Source organism: Sciurus carolinensis, chromosome 1, assembly GCF_902686445.1.
Source record: "Sciurus carolinensis chromosome 1, mSciCar1.2, whole genome shotgun sequence".
Classification (NCBI taxonomy): Eukaryota; Metazoa; Chordata; class Mammalia; order Rodentia; family Sciuridae; genus Sciurus; species Sciurus carolinensis.
In genome coordinates, this window is record NC_062213.1 from 166822146 (window position 1) to 166839010 (window position 16865).

The 16865-nt window shown below is 44.5% G+C and overlaps 1 protein-coding gene across 1 annotated transcript; it reads right to left on the reverse strand.

The window, feature by feature from the left end:
- Nucleotides 1–338: 338 nt before the first annotated feature.
- Nucleotides 339–8254, reverse strand: Dmrtb1 (DMRT like family B with proline rich C-terminal 1). Its single transcript, XM_047539674.1, has 4 exons — nucleotides 7720–8254; nucleotides 5442–5647; nucleotides 1711–1900; nucleotides 339–403 (listed from the first exon to the last, which is right to left on the reverse strand). Exons 1-4 carry the CDS (start codon nucleotides 8246–8248, stop codon nucleotides 339–341), a joined length of 990 nt encoding a protein of 329 aa, XP_047395630.1. The 5' UTR covers nucleotides 8249–8254.
- Between the last annotated feature and the right edge of the window lie 8611 nt (nucleotides 8255–16865).

The following is a 16865-nucleotide window of genomic DNA, read 5'->3' on the forward strand; positions in this document are numbered from 1 at the left end:
AGGCCGCCTCTGGGGATGAGACCAAAAACAATACAACCCAGGACGGTTAAATTCATTCCTAAACACGAGCTTCCCCAGCCCCTACTCCTCAGAGCCCTGACCCTCTCCTGGCAATAACTTCCTCCACGCCCCTCTCCAACCCCACAGCTCAGGATCAAGAGAACCCTAGAAATCACTCTCCTTCCTCCTGTCTTAAAATGAAAGTTAGCTGCCACTGTACAGTGGTGGCACCTCGCCTACTGATACCCTTCCTCCCTACCTAACACTGAACACAGACAAGAAAATCATTGCTGGCACACCCCTGACACCCCCTGCTGGTCTGGAGGGTGGCCTGGGGCTTAGTCAGACTGCTCCTGAGATGAGGGCTGACTGGGCTCACAAGGCAACTCTGCATCCTGGTCATCTGTGAAGGACAAAAAAAGCAACCAGATTTAGAAAAGAGGGTAGAATTGCCTGTTCTCAGAAGCAGGTTTTCTCGCTGTTCTCAGCCCTAGGGAGAGCGAGTCTGCCCTTGATTTGCTAGGAGGGAGACCAGCACGTTAACCCTGGCCATGGTACAGTCCAGTTCCAGCTCCAGCTCCACCCCTCACAAGCTGGATGGTTACGCAAGGTTCTTCAACAGCGCGTCGTAACCTCAGCCGGCCCTTCTGTAAAGTAAGAAACCAACTTTGCAATGGCAGCATGGAGACTAGATGAGACAGTGATAGCTAACTGTCACTAATGCCATCGTGGCTTCAGGTTCTGCTCTAGCCGCAGAATGACCTTGTAAAGTAGAGACCATTACTAGTCCCTCTTGCAAATGCAGAAACTGAGACACCAGGGAACAAACACACTGGCCCAAGGTCAGACAGCTGATAAATGCTGCAGCCAGGACTCTGGCCCTTGTCGCCTGCACTGGCCATCAAGCTTCAGGCCACTCTATCCCAGCTCCTGTGTCTAGGCATCGTGCACACACATAGCAGGCAACGGGCCTGTTTCCTTTTCAGTGACGTGGAGAGAATAGTGCCAGACTCACCCAGGTTGCAAGACGGTTTTGACAGTCATTTTAAGACCTTGAGTTTGCCAGTCTTTTCAAACTATAGGAAGCTCAGGGGAAATTGAAAGGAAGTCCTAGAACCATTAAAGGGTCAAGGGCTCTCAAAAGAAATCCCAAGCATTTTCGAATCCAAACGTTCAATGGATCCTCCCAGTAACCCTGCGAGGGACCATGTTACAGTGAGAAGGACCAAGCAACCAGGTCTCCCTGCACAGTCGTTAACAGAGCTGCTGCTTTTTAGCTCCTGTCTGGGTCTCCAGACAGTGGCTCTTGCTGCACTCCAGGTTCAGTCTCTGCTGTGCCTGCACAGGTCCTACCCCAACCAAGAGGCCCAGCTCCTCTGGCTTGCTGAACCTATCATGGGCACACATCCTCTGCACCCTGCCCATGATGCTGATAAGGTGAAGAATTGGCACTGGACTTGGAGCCAGAAAGAGCCCTGTCCAGATCCCGCTCTGCCACAAGAACCTCAGTTTCCCATTTCCACCTCCCTTAGATACATGCTGTGGAGGTTGGAGAAGGAGCATGGGAAAGAGCTTATCTCAGGGCCCAGCAAAGTTTAAATCCTGTGCCCCATGTCACATCTCCCCACACCCACTTCACATGGTTTCCTCTTCTCCCTGCCTCCAGTTTTCCTGGCTCTCCTAGAAGCAGGAAGACTAGTGCTCACTCACCAGTGCTCTCCTTGTCCGTATCAGAAAGGAGGGTGAGTGAGAAAGCTGGTGGTGGCGGCGGCGGTGGCGGGGGTGGAAGGAAGTGCAGGGCAGAGAGGAAGCCTGGTGGGAGGAACTGCGGCTGCGGTGGAGGTGGTGGCGGCGGGGGCAGGTAGTAGCTTGGCTGGAAGTCTGCCACTGGTTCCGACACCTGCATGGCCCACACAGCAGAGGCAGAGAGGGAGGTGGTTAGCCAGGAGGGGCGGTCACACACGCACAGGAGGGGTTCCCATGGGTAGACATACCTCTGTGATCCAAGACACTCAGTGCAGGGCACTTGGAACAGGTGCTCAGCAAACACCTTCCTCGTGATTGAAGGCAAGAAGAAATGCAGGCACATCTCAGATAAGCCTGGGCACCAGCTGAGCACAGCAATGACTGAGTCCTTCTGTATGTGCCAGGAGGATCACACTTAGATCCCATACACCCTGTTACCATTCTGGTCATAACAATGAAAAACAGGTTCAATGAGAGGATGCTACAGGGCCAGGGCCAGAGTTGGACAGTGGCAAAAGAACTGGATCCCAAGTCTGTGAAACCACAGGCCACTCAGCTGACCATGGTGCTATAGAAAGGTCTGAAGGTTCCCTTGCCTGACACAGGTAATGGCTTTCGCCTAAGTGTCAGGGGGGGTCTTTGAGGGAAGATTTTTCAGCAACTTGGGTGTAGCCCAGCTGTTCCTGAGGCAAGGGAACCTGGGGGATCTCAGGTAAGGAGCTGCAATGAACAACCTTGCCATGCTTCTGCTCCTTTTTCAGTCAAGCTGAGCCTACCCACAGCACCTAGGCTCAATGAGAGAATGTGGAGGGGTGATACACAGCTCCCTAGAGAGCAGTGCAGGAAGGAAATGTAATGCATTCTAAAGGCAGTCGTTAATGTTTTCTTCTCAATGCAGACTTCAGAGTAGTACATCCTGAGCTGTGATTCAAGGACCCTGAGTCCTATAAGGTACTTTTCTTAGACAAGTTTAAGAAACCCCACCTAAGGCTCTTCACATGGAAGGGCCACATGTGTGTGTATTTAAGGCTCTGGGTAGTCGCAAGAATCTCCTTAAATTGCTGAACATGATGGCACATGCCTGTTAATTCTAGCAACTTGGGAGGCTAAGGCAGGAGGATTACAAGTTCAAGGTCAACCTCAGCAACTTAATGAGACTCTCAGAAAGTTAGCAAGATCCCTTCTTGAAAAAAAAAAAAAAAAAAAGAAAGAAAGAAAGGACTGGGGACCCAGCACGGTGACACATGCCTATAACCCCAGCAGCTTGGTAAGCTGAGGTAGGAGGATGGCGAGTTCAAAGCCAGCCTCAGTGAAAGCAAGGTGCTAAGCAACTCAGTGAGACCCCGCCTCTAAATAAAATACAAAACAGGGTTGGGGATGTGGCTCAGTGGTCGAGTGCCCCTGAGATCAATCCCTGGTAACCACCCCTCTTAAAAAAAAAAAAAAAAAAAAGGACTGAGGATGTGGCTCAGTGATTAAATACCCCCAGGACTCCAGGGTTCAATCCCTGGTACCAAAAAAAAAAAAAAAAAAAAAAAAAAAAAGAAAAGAAAAGAAAGAAAGAAAAAAGAGAATCTCCTTACATTAATCCAAAATTTCCTGACTTCATTTGACCACAAGGAAGGAAATAAAGTCCCTACTGTAAAGCACCTACTATGTGCCAGACCCCTGTGCGAGGCATACTTTATTTAACCCATTCATGGGACAAATACTCCCACCACCCTATGACAGTCAAAGAACCAAGCGAGGTGCTAAGAGGTAAGGAAACCTCTCCAGGGAGTAAGGCTAGTAAAGGGCTGTCCAACTCAGATCCTGTGCTCTCTAGAAGTCTCTCTAGGAGACTAGAAGCACAGAAACAGCAGGTGGGCAGGGACAGGGAGAACAATGTCCCTGGGGGAGTGTCTCAAGCCTGCACAGAGGGCAGTAAGTCAAAGTAATCCAGACTCTTGGATTTGAAACAGCCTCCCAAATAAATGCCTGACCCTCTCCAGACGTGAAGGGCGGGAGGGGGATTATTAGTGCTTTAATTCCAAGCTGCTTAGCCAAGTCTCTCCCTGGATCACAGCTCCTGCCTGGGGCTTGTGGTGGCAGCTCCAACCAGATAAACTGACTGAGATCACACTCCTAACAAAAGCCGTCTGGCAGACCTGTCAATCAGAGTCCTGTCCTGGACTCCAGGCTTCTGCATGAGCAGACGGCACAGCTCTGCTTGGCCACAGCCCCTCTTTGTGTGAAGACTGGAGATACCCTGCTCTCTCTGGGCTACAATGGGGTGGCCAGAGGCAGCACCCACATCTCTCAGGTTGGGCAGCCAACAGTGGTGTGAGAGTCAAGGGTCAGGTCTGCTCCCGCCTGTGGGAGAGACACTTGGGCAGCAGAAGGCACCTGGGCTCCAGAGTCAGGGCAACCGTGGCAGGTGTCCTGGGTGAATCACCAACCTGCTACATCATCCGAGGCACAGTGCCTCATTCACCAGTCCTGTGAACTTGAACAAAACTTAACGTTTCTGAACCCTTTCCCCTGACTCTACAAAGAGGTAAAAACACCTACTCAGAAGGTTCACATAGGGTCAGTAGGCACCCTGGAAATTATCAAGACCAGTGGTTGTCACACATTTTTCATTGAATCAATGGAAAATGATTTGTAAGTAAAAATGTACAGTATCTAAAACAGAAGAGACGCTGCTGGACTGAAGCAGGAGTGAGGACCATGTGCCTGACCTAGCTGGTCACAGCTGGGTCCTATGGACCTTGTCCTACACTCTGTGGCTAATGACTTCCATTATGTAAATACCAAGTTTTTGTCTTTCTTCTTCATTCCTTTCCACAGTAAACAAAGAGATCCCCACTCCTTTCGACTCTCTACTTCAAAAAAAAAAAAAAAAATAAAACCTCTTCAGATATCTATGGTCCATGTTTATTAGGCTTTAAGCTCTGAGCTGGGAGGTTAAGGCGATGGTGGTCCTTATCTATTTCCATGAACTTGCTCTGTGTTTGTCCTAAGCTGGTCCACAGGTCCAGCTTTATGGAGCCAAAGGCAGAGGCTGGTCACCCAGCCTCCCCTGTTCTGCAGTCCTAATGACTCTTAGAGGCTGCCATAATGGAGAGGGTTTTTAGTCTCATCTGCAGAGTGGTAAGCAAGGCCACACACTTGGTTGCTCCTGCCTCTTATTCCACATAATGGGTGACCTGTCTTCCTATACAGCCTGTAATCAAAATGTCAAGCTTAAGGAGGGCACCAGTTAGTAATCAATCTTAGAAAAGGACTGAATTTCATTCATTCTTTCTACAAGTTTCCTAAGGCAACAGGTGCTTGGGGGAATTTTTCACGACTCGCCTCAAATGTCACCTCTTTCTGAAAGCTCTCTGAAGTCTCAAATATGCTATGCCCATGAGCAGGGGACCTATATCTGGTACTGGCTTTGCCATTACCTTTGTAGCCTTAGGAAACGGGTATTTCTTCTCTGATGTTCAGAAGAATGAAGGCCCCTATAGCATCTGCATGCCATGAGTCAAGGCAAGCAATCACCCCTGCTCTTCCTCGCTCTGAAAAGCACATGCCACTGCCCCATGTCCAGCGATACAGACCTCCCAGTGGAGGCACACCATTGGCTTCTTGGAACTGAGGAGCCACAAAGGCAGCAAGAGCAGCTGGGGTAAGGAGGAACCTGGAATGGAATCAGGGCTGGGACTCACCAAGCCACCTCCATGGTAGTGGCTGCAGGAGACATGCCTGAAGCCCCGCTGTGGGGGGATCCCTGGTGCCGGGGATGCATCCTGGTAGCCAAGTGGGAATGGGCGATAGGAGTGCATGGTGGAGCAACCAGGGTACAGCTTGGAAGGCTCTCTCTCCAGGTACTCAGCCCCTACCACACAATCCGAGTTGATGCTCAAAGGGCGCCCTGAAGAAGGCAATAAACAAAGGAAGTGTTAGAAACACACCCCAAAAAAGGAGCACCATATTACTGTTCAAGGATAACAGTGTAATAAACATTCATATCTCTTCAAAGAACTCACATTCTTCATGCTTTGATCTCACTGCTCTTTAAACCTTCAACCACTGCGCCTCCATCCATCTCAAGCTTTTGCAGATGCTCTTCCCTTGACTTTTTCTCCTGACTTCAATTTGCATCCTTAAGTCCTCAGTACAGTCCCTGACTTACCATGGTTAGACAACTGTTTTTTGGCTTTGCACTGGTGCAAATGCAATATGCATTGAGTAGAAACGATACATCCAGTTTTGATCTTTTCCTGAACCAGTGATAAGCAGTAAGATATCCTTTTGAGATGCTGGGCAGCAGCAGTGAGTCACAGCTCCCAGTCAGCCAAGGGATCACCAGGGGAAACAGCCAACACTCTGCAGTGGTCTGCCTTGCTAAGCTAGGATGTTTCATAGGTTATGCATAGTAAATACATTTTAATGTAGGATATCTTCAGTTTACCGTGGTGTCACCGGGATGTGACCCATCAAAAGTTGAGGAGCATATATATTCAGCTCTTCCTTCAGGCCACAGCTAAATCATCAATTATTAGAGCTCTCTATATTGGTTTGTGTGATTCTTTGATCAATATTGTCTCTCCATCAATATTGTCCCTCCCACAAGGACAGGATCCCTAAGGGGAAAGAAATGTGACCTCGTTCACCCCACCTGTTCACACCACTAGTGTTGGCAGGGGGTACATTGTAAGTATTCAGTTTTTGTTTGTGGAGAGATGGGTCAAAATAAGGCATCCTATGTCCTTGGAAAGGTCACCTTCTCCTAGGATTGTTGTTTCAGGTCCACCTTCTCCATTAGCTATCTAGTTCCTTGAGACTTGTTTCCTTAGAAATTGCAAGGGCCACAGGTGGCACAAGCCTGTAATCCCAGTGACTCGGGAGGCTAAGAAAGGAAGATCATGAGTTTGAGAAGTCACAGAAACTTAGCCAGACTCTGTCTCAAAATAAAAAAGTTAAAAGGAACTGGGGATGTAGCTCAGTGGTAGAGCACCCCTGGTTCAATCCCCTATACTGAATCAGAGAAGTGAAGGAAAGAAAGTGCCAGAAGGCACAAATGATCTCTAGTGAGTATCCAGACCAATTCCTTAGCATATAGAGGGGAAAAAACTGTCACTGAAGAAAGGAACTTGTTCAAGATTACAGGCTTCCCATCCTCCTGATTCAGACCCATGCCCTTTCTACACTGCTATAGCCAAAGTACCAAGAAAGCCCATGTCTAGACCCCCAAAAAGTCGTTTTCTAAAAGTCTCAAAATTTGGCTTGAAATTATACTTTAATATTGAAAGTAGCACAAGAGACTAATAAAATTATGCACAAGGTGAGGGTAGAAAACAGAAGTAACATCTCAGGTTATCAACTGTTCTCTTGTGCAGAGTACCGTAGTCTTATAGCCAGACTACACTCTGGGAAAGGGCGGGAACAGATGAAAGGAACACTGCAAAGAGCCTCCAGACTGTGGAGAGGAGGAAGGTGCGCAGGCGCATGCACAGTTGAGCCAATTCACCCACGGGTTTTAAATTCTGGAGGAGGAGCCTCCAACCAAGAAAAATGGCGGGAAGAATCACCACGTGAGCTGTACCCATCCCTGTGCAAGTCCTCTGGGCTGCAGGGAAGAGGCGCGCAAGCGCAGTAGGACGGGACCCCTAGCAAGTGCCCCAGAGACGCCACAGCTAAGGCCGCTAGGCGCCATTTTCCCCTTGCAGAGTGAAAAGGCAAAACCTGCGGCTAAATGTTTTTAAAAAGTCCCTCGGTCAATCCATTCCTTCCCATCTCCTTTTTCCTTTTAATACAGAGGCATCCCACCCGAATTCCTGTTCAGAGAAGGGTTTCCTAAAGCAGTGTTAGCTCTGGAAAGCATTTTCCCCACCCGAACCCTTACTCAGGCACGGGCCTAGGCCGCCAACTCAGAAGCGGTAAGGCCACAGGCCCGAGAGGAACCACGGCAGGGCAAGGCCGCGCGGGGCCTGGGAATCTTACCGAAGTCGGTGAACGGCGGGCTGGGCACGGGCCTCAGCGGCCGACGCAGCTCAGGGCGGCCGGGGCACGCCCTGCCGGCGGCCTCAGCCCCGAGCTGGGGAGCCGCACAGGTGGGCAGCCCCACGTGGCCGTGGCCGCGGCCGCCCAGCACCGGCTGGAAGGCGCTCGGGCCGGGGCTCGGGCCTCGTGGAGGCCTCTCAGGGAAGCAGGCGGCCGCGCGGCCATCGGGGCCCAGCCCGGCGCCTCCCGAAACAGCCAGCGGAGGCAGGGGGCGAAGCCCGGAGCCCGAGGCGGCGGCCGCGGCCCCGGGAGCCCGCTGAGGCCCCTGCGGGCACAGGACCGCCTCCTGCTCCTCCTCGGAGGCCTGCTTCTTGAGCACCTTCTGCGCGGCCATGATCTTCTGGCGCTCGGTGATCAGGTAGCACTTCTCACAGGTGCACTGCTTCCAACGGCACTTGCCCGCATGGCCCTTGACCGGCACCAGGAAACCATGGTTCCGGCACCTTGAGCATTTGGGGGTGCGTAGCATCTTGTCCGCCAGCTTGGCAAGGTCTGCCTTCATAACACAACCGCCACCTCTGGAAGCTGCAGAGCGAGTGGAGCAGGGATGAGCTGCGCCCCACAAGTCTCTGGTGCTGGAGACATTGGATACACTTGTAACAAAAGAGCTCCCAGCATGTCCCGGAACTGCAGCAAGACTCTTGTATTTTCCCTCCCTTTTTTGGGTGCAAAATTTGGAGCATTTCTGTCTTGGATAATTAGGTGCAAGAGACTGGGCTGAGTAAATTCTAAATGGACTGCTATTGCATGTATGTCACCTGAGTTATCTGAAGTCTTAGGCACTTAATTTTTCAAACTTTTTATTCCCGCCACCTCATAGACGGAGGGTCTTCTGAAAAAAAAAAAAAAAAGGCAGAGCAATAGTCAACGATCCATATTTTAAAACTGAAGAATTAAAAAATTTAAACTATTTACATTTAACTCTCAGTAAACCCATTTCGGTAGAAAAGCACTGGAAGAGGCAAATTTCTTCTGTTCTTCAAAGCTGCTGCTTCTGCTTTATTTCATTTCTTTCTCCTGCGGAGAAGCCAGTCAACAGTGATGCTTCCAGAATAATCTCAGGCGTTCAGTGTGTCCTGATGGTTGTTCAGGGGTGTGCCCTTAAGTTGTAGGTATAGGAATGCATTTCTGAAAGATGGTGTATTGCTATTGTTGATGCCTTCCAAAGGAAAGCATACTTAGAAGTACCGGGTTTTGAAATACTGGGTTGCGGTGGAATCCCAGTACCTTCGGAGGCTGAGGCAGGAGGATTACAGGTTCAAAGCCACCCTCTGCAATTCAGCAACTGTGTAAGCAACCTAGTGAGACCCTGTCTCAGAATTTTTAAAAAGGGCAGGGTGGGGGGCATTCGCTGGGGACGTGAAGAGCTCCTGCATTCAATCCCTGGTACCCCCGACCCCAAAAGAATATCTTGAATATCATGAATTCAGTTATACAAAGCAACACAAATTTGGGGGAAAAAACTGGCACAAACATCACTGTTTACCCAGGGACACTAAATTATTCAAATTCTTTTTGATAGAAATTTGTGGCATCCTAAGGTTTTTTTTCTGACCCAAAGTGGAGGCGGCAACTAACACCTAAACTGAAAAGCTTGTTATTATTGTAGGTTAAACCCTGTTTAAGAAGGTAATTATGGTTCATGCCTAGCTAAAACGTGCATTTTCCACTGCCCTTTCTTTGAAATTTCTCTTTGTGGTGATAAAAGGTAGATGCCCCAGCCTGGGGTTTGCCTTGATTTTCCTGTGTCTCTGATTACAGCTCTACTTTGCATTTCTCTCCAGTTGCCCAAGAATAAGAAAAAGGTGCCATTCTGAAGCTCATTATACTCCAGAAAGGTGAAAAGAGGTTTTTAAAATCTTTTTCTCTTTAAAGAAATTTATATTCATCTTAATAATAGGGCAAAAGTATATTTCCTGGATTTTTTTAGGAATTTTACTGGTAGCTTTGCATCTGTTGAAAGAAGTCTAGATTTGTCTCTGCTCTAACTCCTATTTTAATTTTATATTTTAAAATATGGCATCTTAGATAAAGGACAAGCAAGCTCTTTTTCTGACTCCAATTCAAAATGTCTAGGTTTTTTTTTTTTCACTTACCTTGTCATATGGTAATTAGAAGCTAGGTGCTGTGTTTGCCTCCTGTAGTCCCAGGAGGCTGAGACCAGAGATTTCTTAAGACCAGGAGTTGCCAGCCTGGGTGACATAGCAAGGCCCCATCTCAGAAAAAGAAAAAAGAGTAGTTAAAAGTCAGTTTCAGTAGTACTGTCTAAAAATCTGAGGCATAAGCTGCATTGTTTCATAATACTACGGATCATAGGGCATTTTCTATATTATCAAATTTAAATTTGGAATCAGGTGACATCAGACAATAAGGCCTAAAAAAGAAAACAACCCATTTGTATTTCATGCTTAACCGCTGCCTGCCCCCAGCCAAGTTCTCTTCATTTTCTCACTAATGATTTAAAGGAAAATCCTATTCAAAGTAAGCATTTTTTAGCCTTGTTAAATACAAACTACTTCTATATTCACTTAACAGCTTTAGGGGTAAAATATACCTCCCAAGGTGTTATGAATTTTCATAGTGCTTTCAGAATATTAATAAACTACCATATCTCTTTTTAATCAGTAGTCACATTATGAGATACAGAAACCCCAGGGTTTATATAGTAAACAAATCGAAGAAGAAAAAGACTGGTTTCTCTCTTTCCTCTTAAAGTCTCACAACAGAGCATTATTTATTTTACTCTTGGAAATTCAGGCAAATTGATAGTTTTGTTTTATTTAGGTTGAAGGCTGATTACTTTTTAGGCTACTCCTTTTTAAAAGAAATATATTTGCTGTACATTTCTTTAAATTATTATTTTAAAAAATGGTGACATGACATAGTGGGAAACGAAGTCAAAAAAGGATGAGAGCAGTAAGCACACAGTGGATCTCTTCCCTCCCTACACCTAAACTTTAGGACATTTATGTTTAAGAAAGTCTGCCTCATTAAAGGCAATAGTTACAAAGTAACATGTTACCATTGCTGAGGAATCAGTTTGACTAATTAATCACAAAGGGGTTGCTTGGGGGTTAGAGGTGACTGTGGACTTCAGATATGACCCCCTTTTCTCTCTTGATTCCCAGTTTCCTAATGTGCCTCTTCTCTAGTGTTAATAAAATTGCTGTTGGTACTGTTTAATTCATATTCATTTTAAAGAACCTTGCATTATGCAGTGCATGGGGGTATCATTTATAACCATTAAATACTGCATGTTTCCTTACTGAAGCACACAAGTGAGGAAAGGCTTTTTTTTTTTTTTTTTTTTTTTTTTGCCTGTAGCATCTTTCCCCCAGCAGCTATAACCAAGGTAGCTGCTCTTTTTCCTTCTTCAGCTCTCCAGTGAGCAATGGAAATGTTATTGATTTCTCGGAGAAGGTGGAGGGGAGGATTTACACATCCTAGAGTAGATGCTTTAAAATCCTACCATAGCATCTCTGTTTCTCCAGTTTCTTCCTGCTAAGTCATATCCACTGGAGATAAAATTGTCCCCTCCACCCCAGGACCCAGCCTGTCTGGTCCCTTTCTCCTTTTTATTTTTATTTTTGTCATCAGCCTCTTTAGTAAGAGCTATGACTGTCTTGTTTTCCTTTATGTCTAGCACAAAATAGACACTCAATAAATACTATAGAATGTATGAATGAATTCTGCCTCCATTTAATATCCTGCCATTGTCAGTTTCTTCCTCCCCATTTGTCATAGGAAATCAGCTTGACTTCAGCAACTTACCTCAAACACATGCAAGCACTTAGCAAAGCAGAAAGCCCATAATGATTGGGACTACTCTTGTGACAAGGAGAATTGGGGTATCAACTTTGGTTCTTTGAGCTCATCTCTTACCCCTAATGGTTTAATAATTGCAATAATAACTAGTACTGATCATGTGCTTATATACACCAGGAATTCATAAGTCCTTCACATATATTAATTCATGGAATTCTAACAACTATCTGAAGTACCTATTGTCATTATCACCCCCATTTTACACATGAATAACCTAAGGCCCAGAGAAATTAAGAACTTTCCAAAATTTCAGAGCCATTAAGTGGCAGTACCATGACTCAAAAACTAGGAAATCTACCATTAAAGTCTAATAATCTTAGCCATATATTTGCAAACCCAAACATTTCTTCTAAACAAAGCGGTGCTCTCCCAAGAAGCCTTTAGTGATGAATAGGCATGCTTTCCTTATTATACACTTCCTTATAGTTGGGGGAATAAAGGGGTACAAGTGGTAGCACTGGAGAAATTTCCAAGGATGTCCTACATAGCTGCATTCCTCTACCTATGGCTGATATTTATTGGCTGTAAACTATGTACTAAGCATGAGGCACACAAAAGTATATAAAAAGACAGTATCCTTGATGCATTCTAGCTGAAAATCCAGTCAGGAAAGTAATTCTAGTGGGATGAAAGTTGGAGAGATGTTACAGGACCCAGGTCTAGGCTACTCACCACTCAAAAGCCAATACTTGGAAAACAAGAGTTAGTGGGAAGGAAATCAAGGCTAGACCTGAGAAGAGGGAGGGCCTATCATCTTGAAAACTCCATCTTGGAGAACTTAGGTACGAGAAAGGGCTTTGTAGGGAGGGAAAGGAGGTGCAGTGAGACAAGGGGCAGGAAGACTGCGTGTCATTGTCATTCATGCATCTCCTTTTTTTCTTTGATTGGAACAATGCCACTGACCTCAATCTCCTGAGCTAGTTCCTCTAGTTCTCTGTGTGTATTGGGGTGAGGCTGTGGGGGGGCACTGAAGGTTTAACCCAGGGTCGCCCTACCACTGTGCCATGTCTTTATTTAATTTTTATTTTGAGACTGGGCCTACCTAAGATGTCACCGCTGCCTTTGAACTTGTGACCTTCCTGCCTCAGTCTCCTCAGTTCCTGGGATTACAGGTGTATGCCACCACACCTGCTTAGATTTTATAGGTATTTAGACAGACACTGGTTGCATACATTTTTTTTTTTTTTTTTTTTTTTTTTTTTTGCGGTACTGGGGATCAAACTCAGGGCCTTGTGATTGCGAGGCAAGCACTCTACCAGCTGAGCTATCTCCCCAGCCCTGCATGCATTTTTGATGGTGCTATCAAGAATTTCTATGAATTTCAAGAACTTTTTTCCTGAAAAGATGAGAGGCACCTGTCCTTGTAAGTACATTGCTAATAGGCAATAATATAACCTTTAATAGTTCTGTCCTTTAAAACAATATATTTCTATCCTTTGCTAAAATGCTAATCTGGCTTAACTCAACAGGCATGAATTGTTCTCTAGTAAAATCAGAATCAAAAAGAGAAAAGGAACAAAACCAGTTCAACCTGGGGCTGTGGTTATAGCTCAGTGGTAGAGTACTTGCCTAGCATGTGTGAGGCACTGGGTTAGATCCTCAGCACCACATAAAATAATAATAATAAATAAAAGGTATTTTTAAAAACCCAATCCAACCTTCTTTTTTTCTGTGTGTCCCTGGTCTAGTTTATTAAGATAGTAAATTCCTACTTATAAAATAAATAAATAACACAGAATTGTGTGTGGTGCTAGGGAGTGAACCCAGGGTTTCACCATGCTAAGCAGATAGATGTTCTACCACTAAGCTAGTCCCAAGCCAGAATTTTTTTTTTTTTTTCTGAATTGTGCTTCAGTGAGAATGACAAGCAGATATCAGGAATTTCTCCTTCAGGAGTCCTTTTAATTTTATGTCAGAATCAGTACAAATTCAATCTACATTGTAACAGAAAGCAGATGTAAAGAAATACTAAACACAGGCAAATGAGGCAAGAAGCTGATTGCTAGTCATTAGCTGTGTTAACTTGGATAAGTCACTTCTTTGAGCTTTGGTTGTAGTAATATTTATATACTGTGTGGCAAATTCCAAAATGTCCCACATTTATCACACTTGATGATATTAATATTTAATGAATGCTTACAGCTTTTCAGGCATGGTCTCATTTAAACCACATGACATCTATAAGGGAAATATTCCTATTGTGTTTATTTGATGAATGATAACATTAAAGATTAGCTGAAGAAGTGTCCTAACCAAGGTACATAGGAAGTGACATGAATGTCAAAAGCACATAAGAATAACCTCCAAGTTTGTACTCTTAACCATTATGCTATATTGTCATCAGTTATTTCATTTACTTTAAAAAGTGGGATCTCAGATTCTTGCAGGATTGAGATAATGCATTTGGAATGCCCAGCATAGTATCTGGCATCTGGCACATGATTAGCATGCATTACATGATCTCAAGGAGGGAGGAGGGGACAGGGAAAGGGGGGTGGGGAGGAAGAAGTAGTATCTCTCACCTAAGGCCACTGCCAGTCACTGGATTGGATTCAGATGCACAATCTTCCCAGGTGGTATCAGACTTTCCAAGCATAGATTAAACCCAAGCTGTTGAGTACTGTAGCTTTTACCCTTTATGAGCACTGAAGTGTGGCCAGTCCAAATTAAGATGTGCTGAAAGTATAAAACGCATACCAGATTTCAAAGACATGGTATGAAAAAAGAATGCAAAATATTTCAAAAATTTTGTATAACTTACATATTGAAATAATAGTTTGGATATAATAAGTAACACTTTTCATGTGGCTTTTTGCTGTTTTAATGTGGCTACCAGAAAATTTGAAATACATATATGTCTTGCATTTTATTTCCATTGGGCAGCACTGAACAGGAGATGTGGCTGCTTGGTTCTCCTTCCACCTCCAAACATTGGGTTTTCAACAGCAGCTCAAGTTCCAGCTGCTCCATGATTTCCTGTGGAGCACACCGCTTCCACATATCCCTCCTCGTGTCAGCTGATCACCTTCCCCAGTATGAATCTCTGTCCTCTCCCATGTAGGGCCTTTCCAACGAAATCAAAACACTGTCTTGTGTTTTAGCATTGGAAATATTTACCTATTAGAATATGTCAACTAGAAGAATCTAATAAAACTCTAGCTTGCATTTCTAAACCTCAAATATATTGATGACATTTTATAGGAATATTTTCATATTTATCTTGTTTAATATGTTACCAGTAAAATACTGTGTAAACTCAAAAAGGAAAACGGTATCATTATATACTAAGGTTACAGCATGTCTGTGATACATAATCCATCAGACTGCCTAAGAGCCCAACCAGAGAACACAGGTTGATTATGTTCATGGTGCTTGATAAATGGAGTCTCTGGAACATTTAATACAGTTAAGAACTCTGGAAACTTAATTTAAAAAAATTTGGTTAATGGCCTCTTTCTCCCTCAGAACCCACCACAGGTGAATAATTATTATCACTAGGGCACTAATGTCGCTTTGCACAAATAATTCCTTAAGTCAAAGTAAGGCGTGAAGATATGTTCTGAGTAGTTTTCTTCTGAGTATATAGAGATTATTACCTTCCACAACATTTTCTTTAAACATAGTTTAACTTAATCAGTTTGGAGATTGTTGCATTTTCCTCTTTAACTTGCCAGATAAGTCACAAATAATTATTTTAAAAGACAGTTTAAGGATCTTGGTAATTCCCAATCTGCCAGAGTTTTACAAATAAATCTCAGTTGAATGTCTATCATTGTTTTCAATCTGGTCAAGAAAAAAGGGGGAAAAGTATACAAATCATCAGAATAATTAGTTGATTGGAGTTGAATAATTCTAAGAGTAAACCCTTGACCCCTTGGTAACTCATAAACCTCCTGGAGTGAGAGGGATTATAAATTAAATGTACAAGACATAAAATGGGCCAGATACACACTTAACATTATTGTAAGCATGTGGGACACGTTTAGATAAGTTAAAACCAAGTGTAGGTTTAGAGTTTGGCCATTTTTCATCTGAGGCTTATTGAAGCTTTATTGCTTTGGTGTGAGAATAGCAGGGTGCAGGGAAATGTGTAGAAAGAACAGAATAGTGACAACAGTGCCCCCTGCTGTCCAACGGCCACTTCCCTTCCCTGAAACTACTTCCCTTCCCTGAAAGTAGGTTTCAGGGATTTTAGAGACATAGTACCCCAAAGGATAACAACACGGGATAAATCAGGAAGGAAAGAACTAATATTTATTGAGGGCTTACAACATTACAAACATTATGCTATCATTTAATGATATGAAGTTCAATACAAATTCAATGGGGAAAACAATGTATTTTGTAGATGAAGAAACTGAGGTTCAAGAATTTAGATAACATTTACAAATTACATAGCCAGAGGTAGAAAAAATATCCAGGATTTGGACTAGAAATACATGGCTCCAAAATACATGGCTCCAAAGTCTCTCCTTTTTTTTTTTTTTTTTTTTTTTTGGTACTGAGGGTTGAGCCCAGGGGCACTTTGCCACCCTGCTATATCCTATCCCAACCCTTTTTATTTTTATTTTGAGACAGCATCTCAACTTGCTAAGTTGCTTAGGGTCTCACTAAGTTGCTGAGACTTGCCTCAAACTTGCAATCTTCCTGCCTCAGTCTCCCGAGTCGCTGGGATTACAGGTGGGTACCACTGTGCCCTGCAAAGCCTATCTTTCTTATACTGCAGTACACCACCAGTGGCTGGCAACCATAGGCATAGCTCAGACTCCTAAGTATGAGGCCCAACTGTCCTGATTTGCTTGGGACTGAGAAGATGCACTGAACTTTCAATGCTAAAACTGGAAAAGTTCCAATCTGTCTACATTTTACAAATAAAGACAAGTTGGTTACTGTAGCTGGAATTCAACTGAATAAAATACCAGGATGAAAGAGTTCATTTGGGAAAGGAGGAAGGTGGCCTCTTGTCTGTCCTCTCTCTGTGCCCAGGGTATTGAGCCACAGGTGAGCAATCCCTGTCTTACTTATTTTATGTGTTGGCACATCCTGAGGCATTGTCAAAGAAGTTCACATCTCTGCCAGTTATGATTTCTTCGATTCCTATCCCAAATCATCATTCAGTAGGAATTAATCAAATCATCCACTCTAGTGGAGAGAAAAGAGCAGAGACTGTGGCCTCACAGGAACTAGTTCTGTGAGGGAAGGAGAGCCAGAAAGGGGCAGGGCTAAGGACACTGATGTGCAAGGCATGCTTGACACAGCAA

Excerpts from the sequence above, each read along its gene's own strand:
- Dmrtb1 (XM_047539674.1), bottom strand. The coding sequence starts at position 8,248 with ATGCTACGCACCCCCAAATGCTCAAGGTGCCGGAACCATGGTTTCCTG. Across the intron at positions 5,648-7,719 it reads CCCGCCGTTCACCGACTTCG|GGCGCCCTTTGAGCATCAAC; the intron begins GTAAGATTCCCA and ends TGCCTTCTTCAG. Across the intron at positions 404-1,710 it reads TACGGACAAGGAGAGCACTG|ATGACCAGGATGCAGAGTTG; the intron begins GTGAGTGAGCAC and ends TGTCCTTCACAG.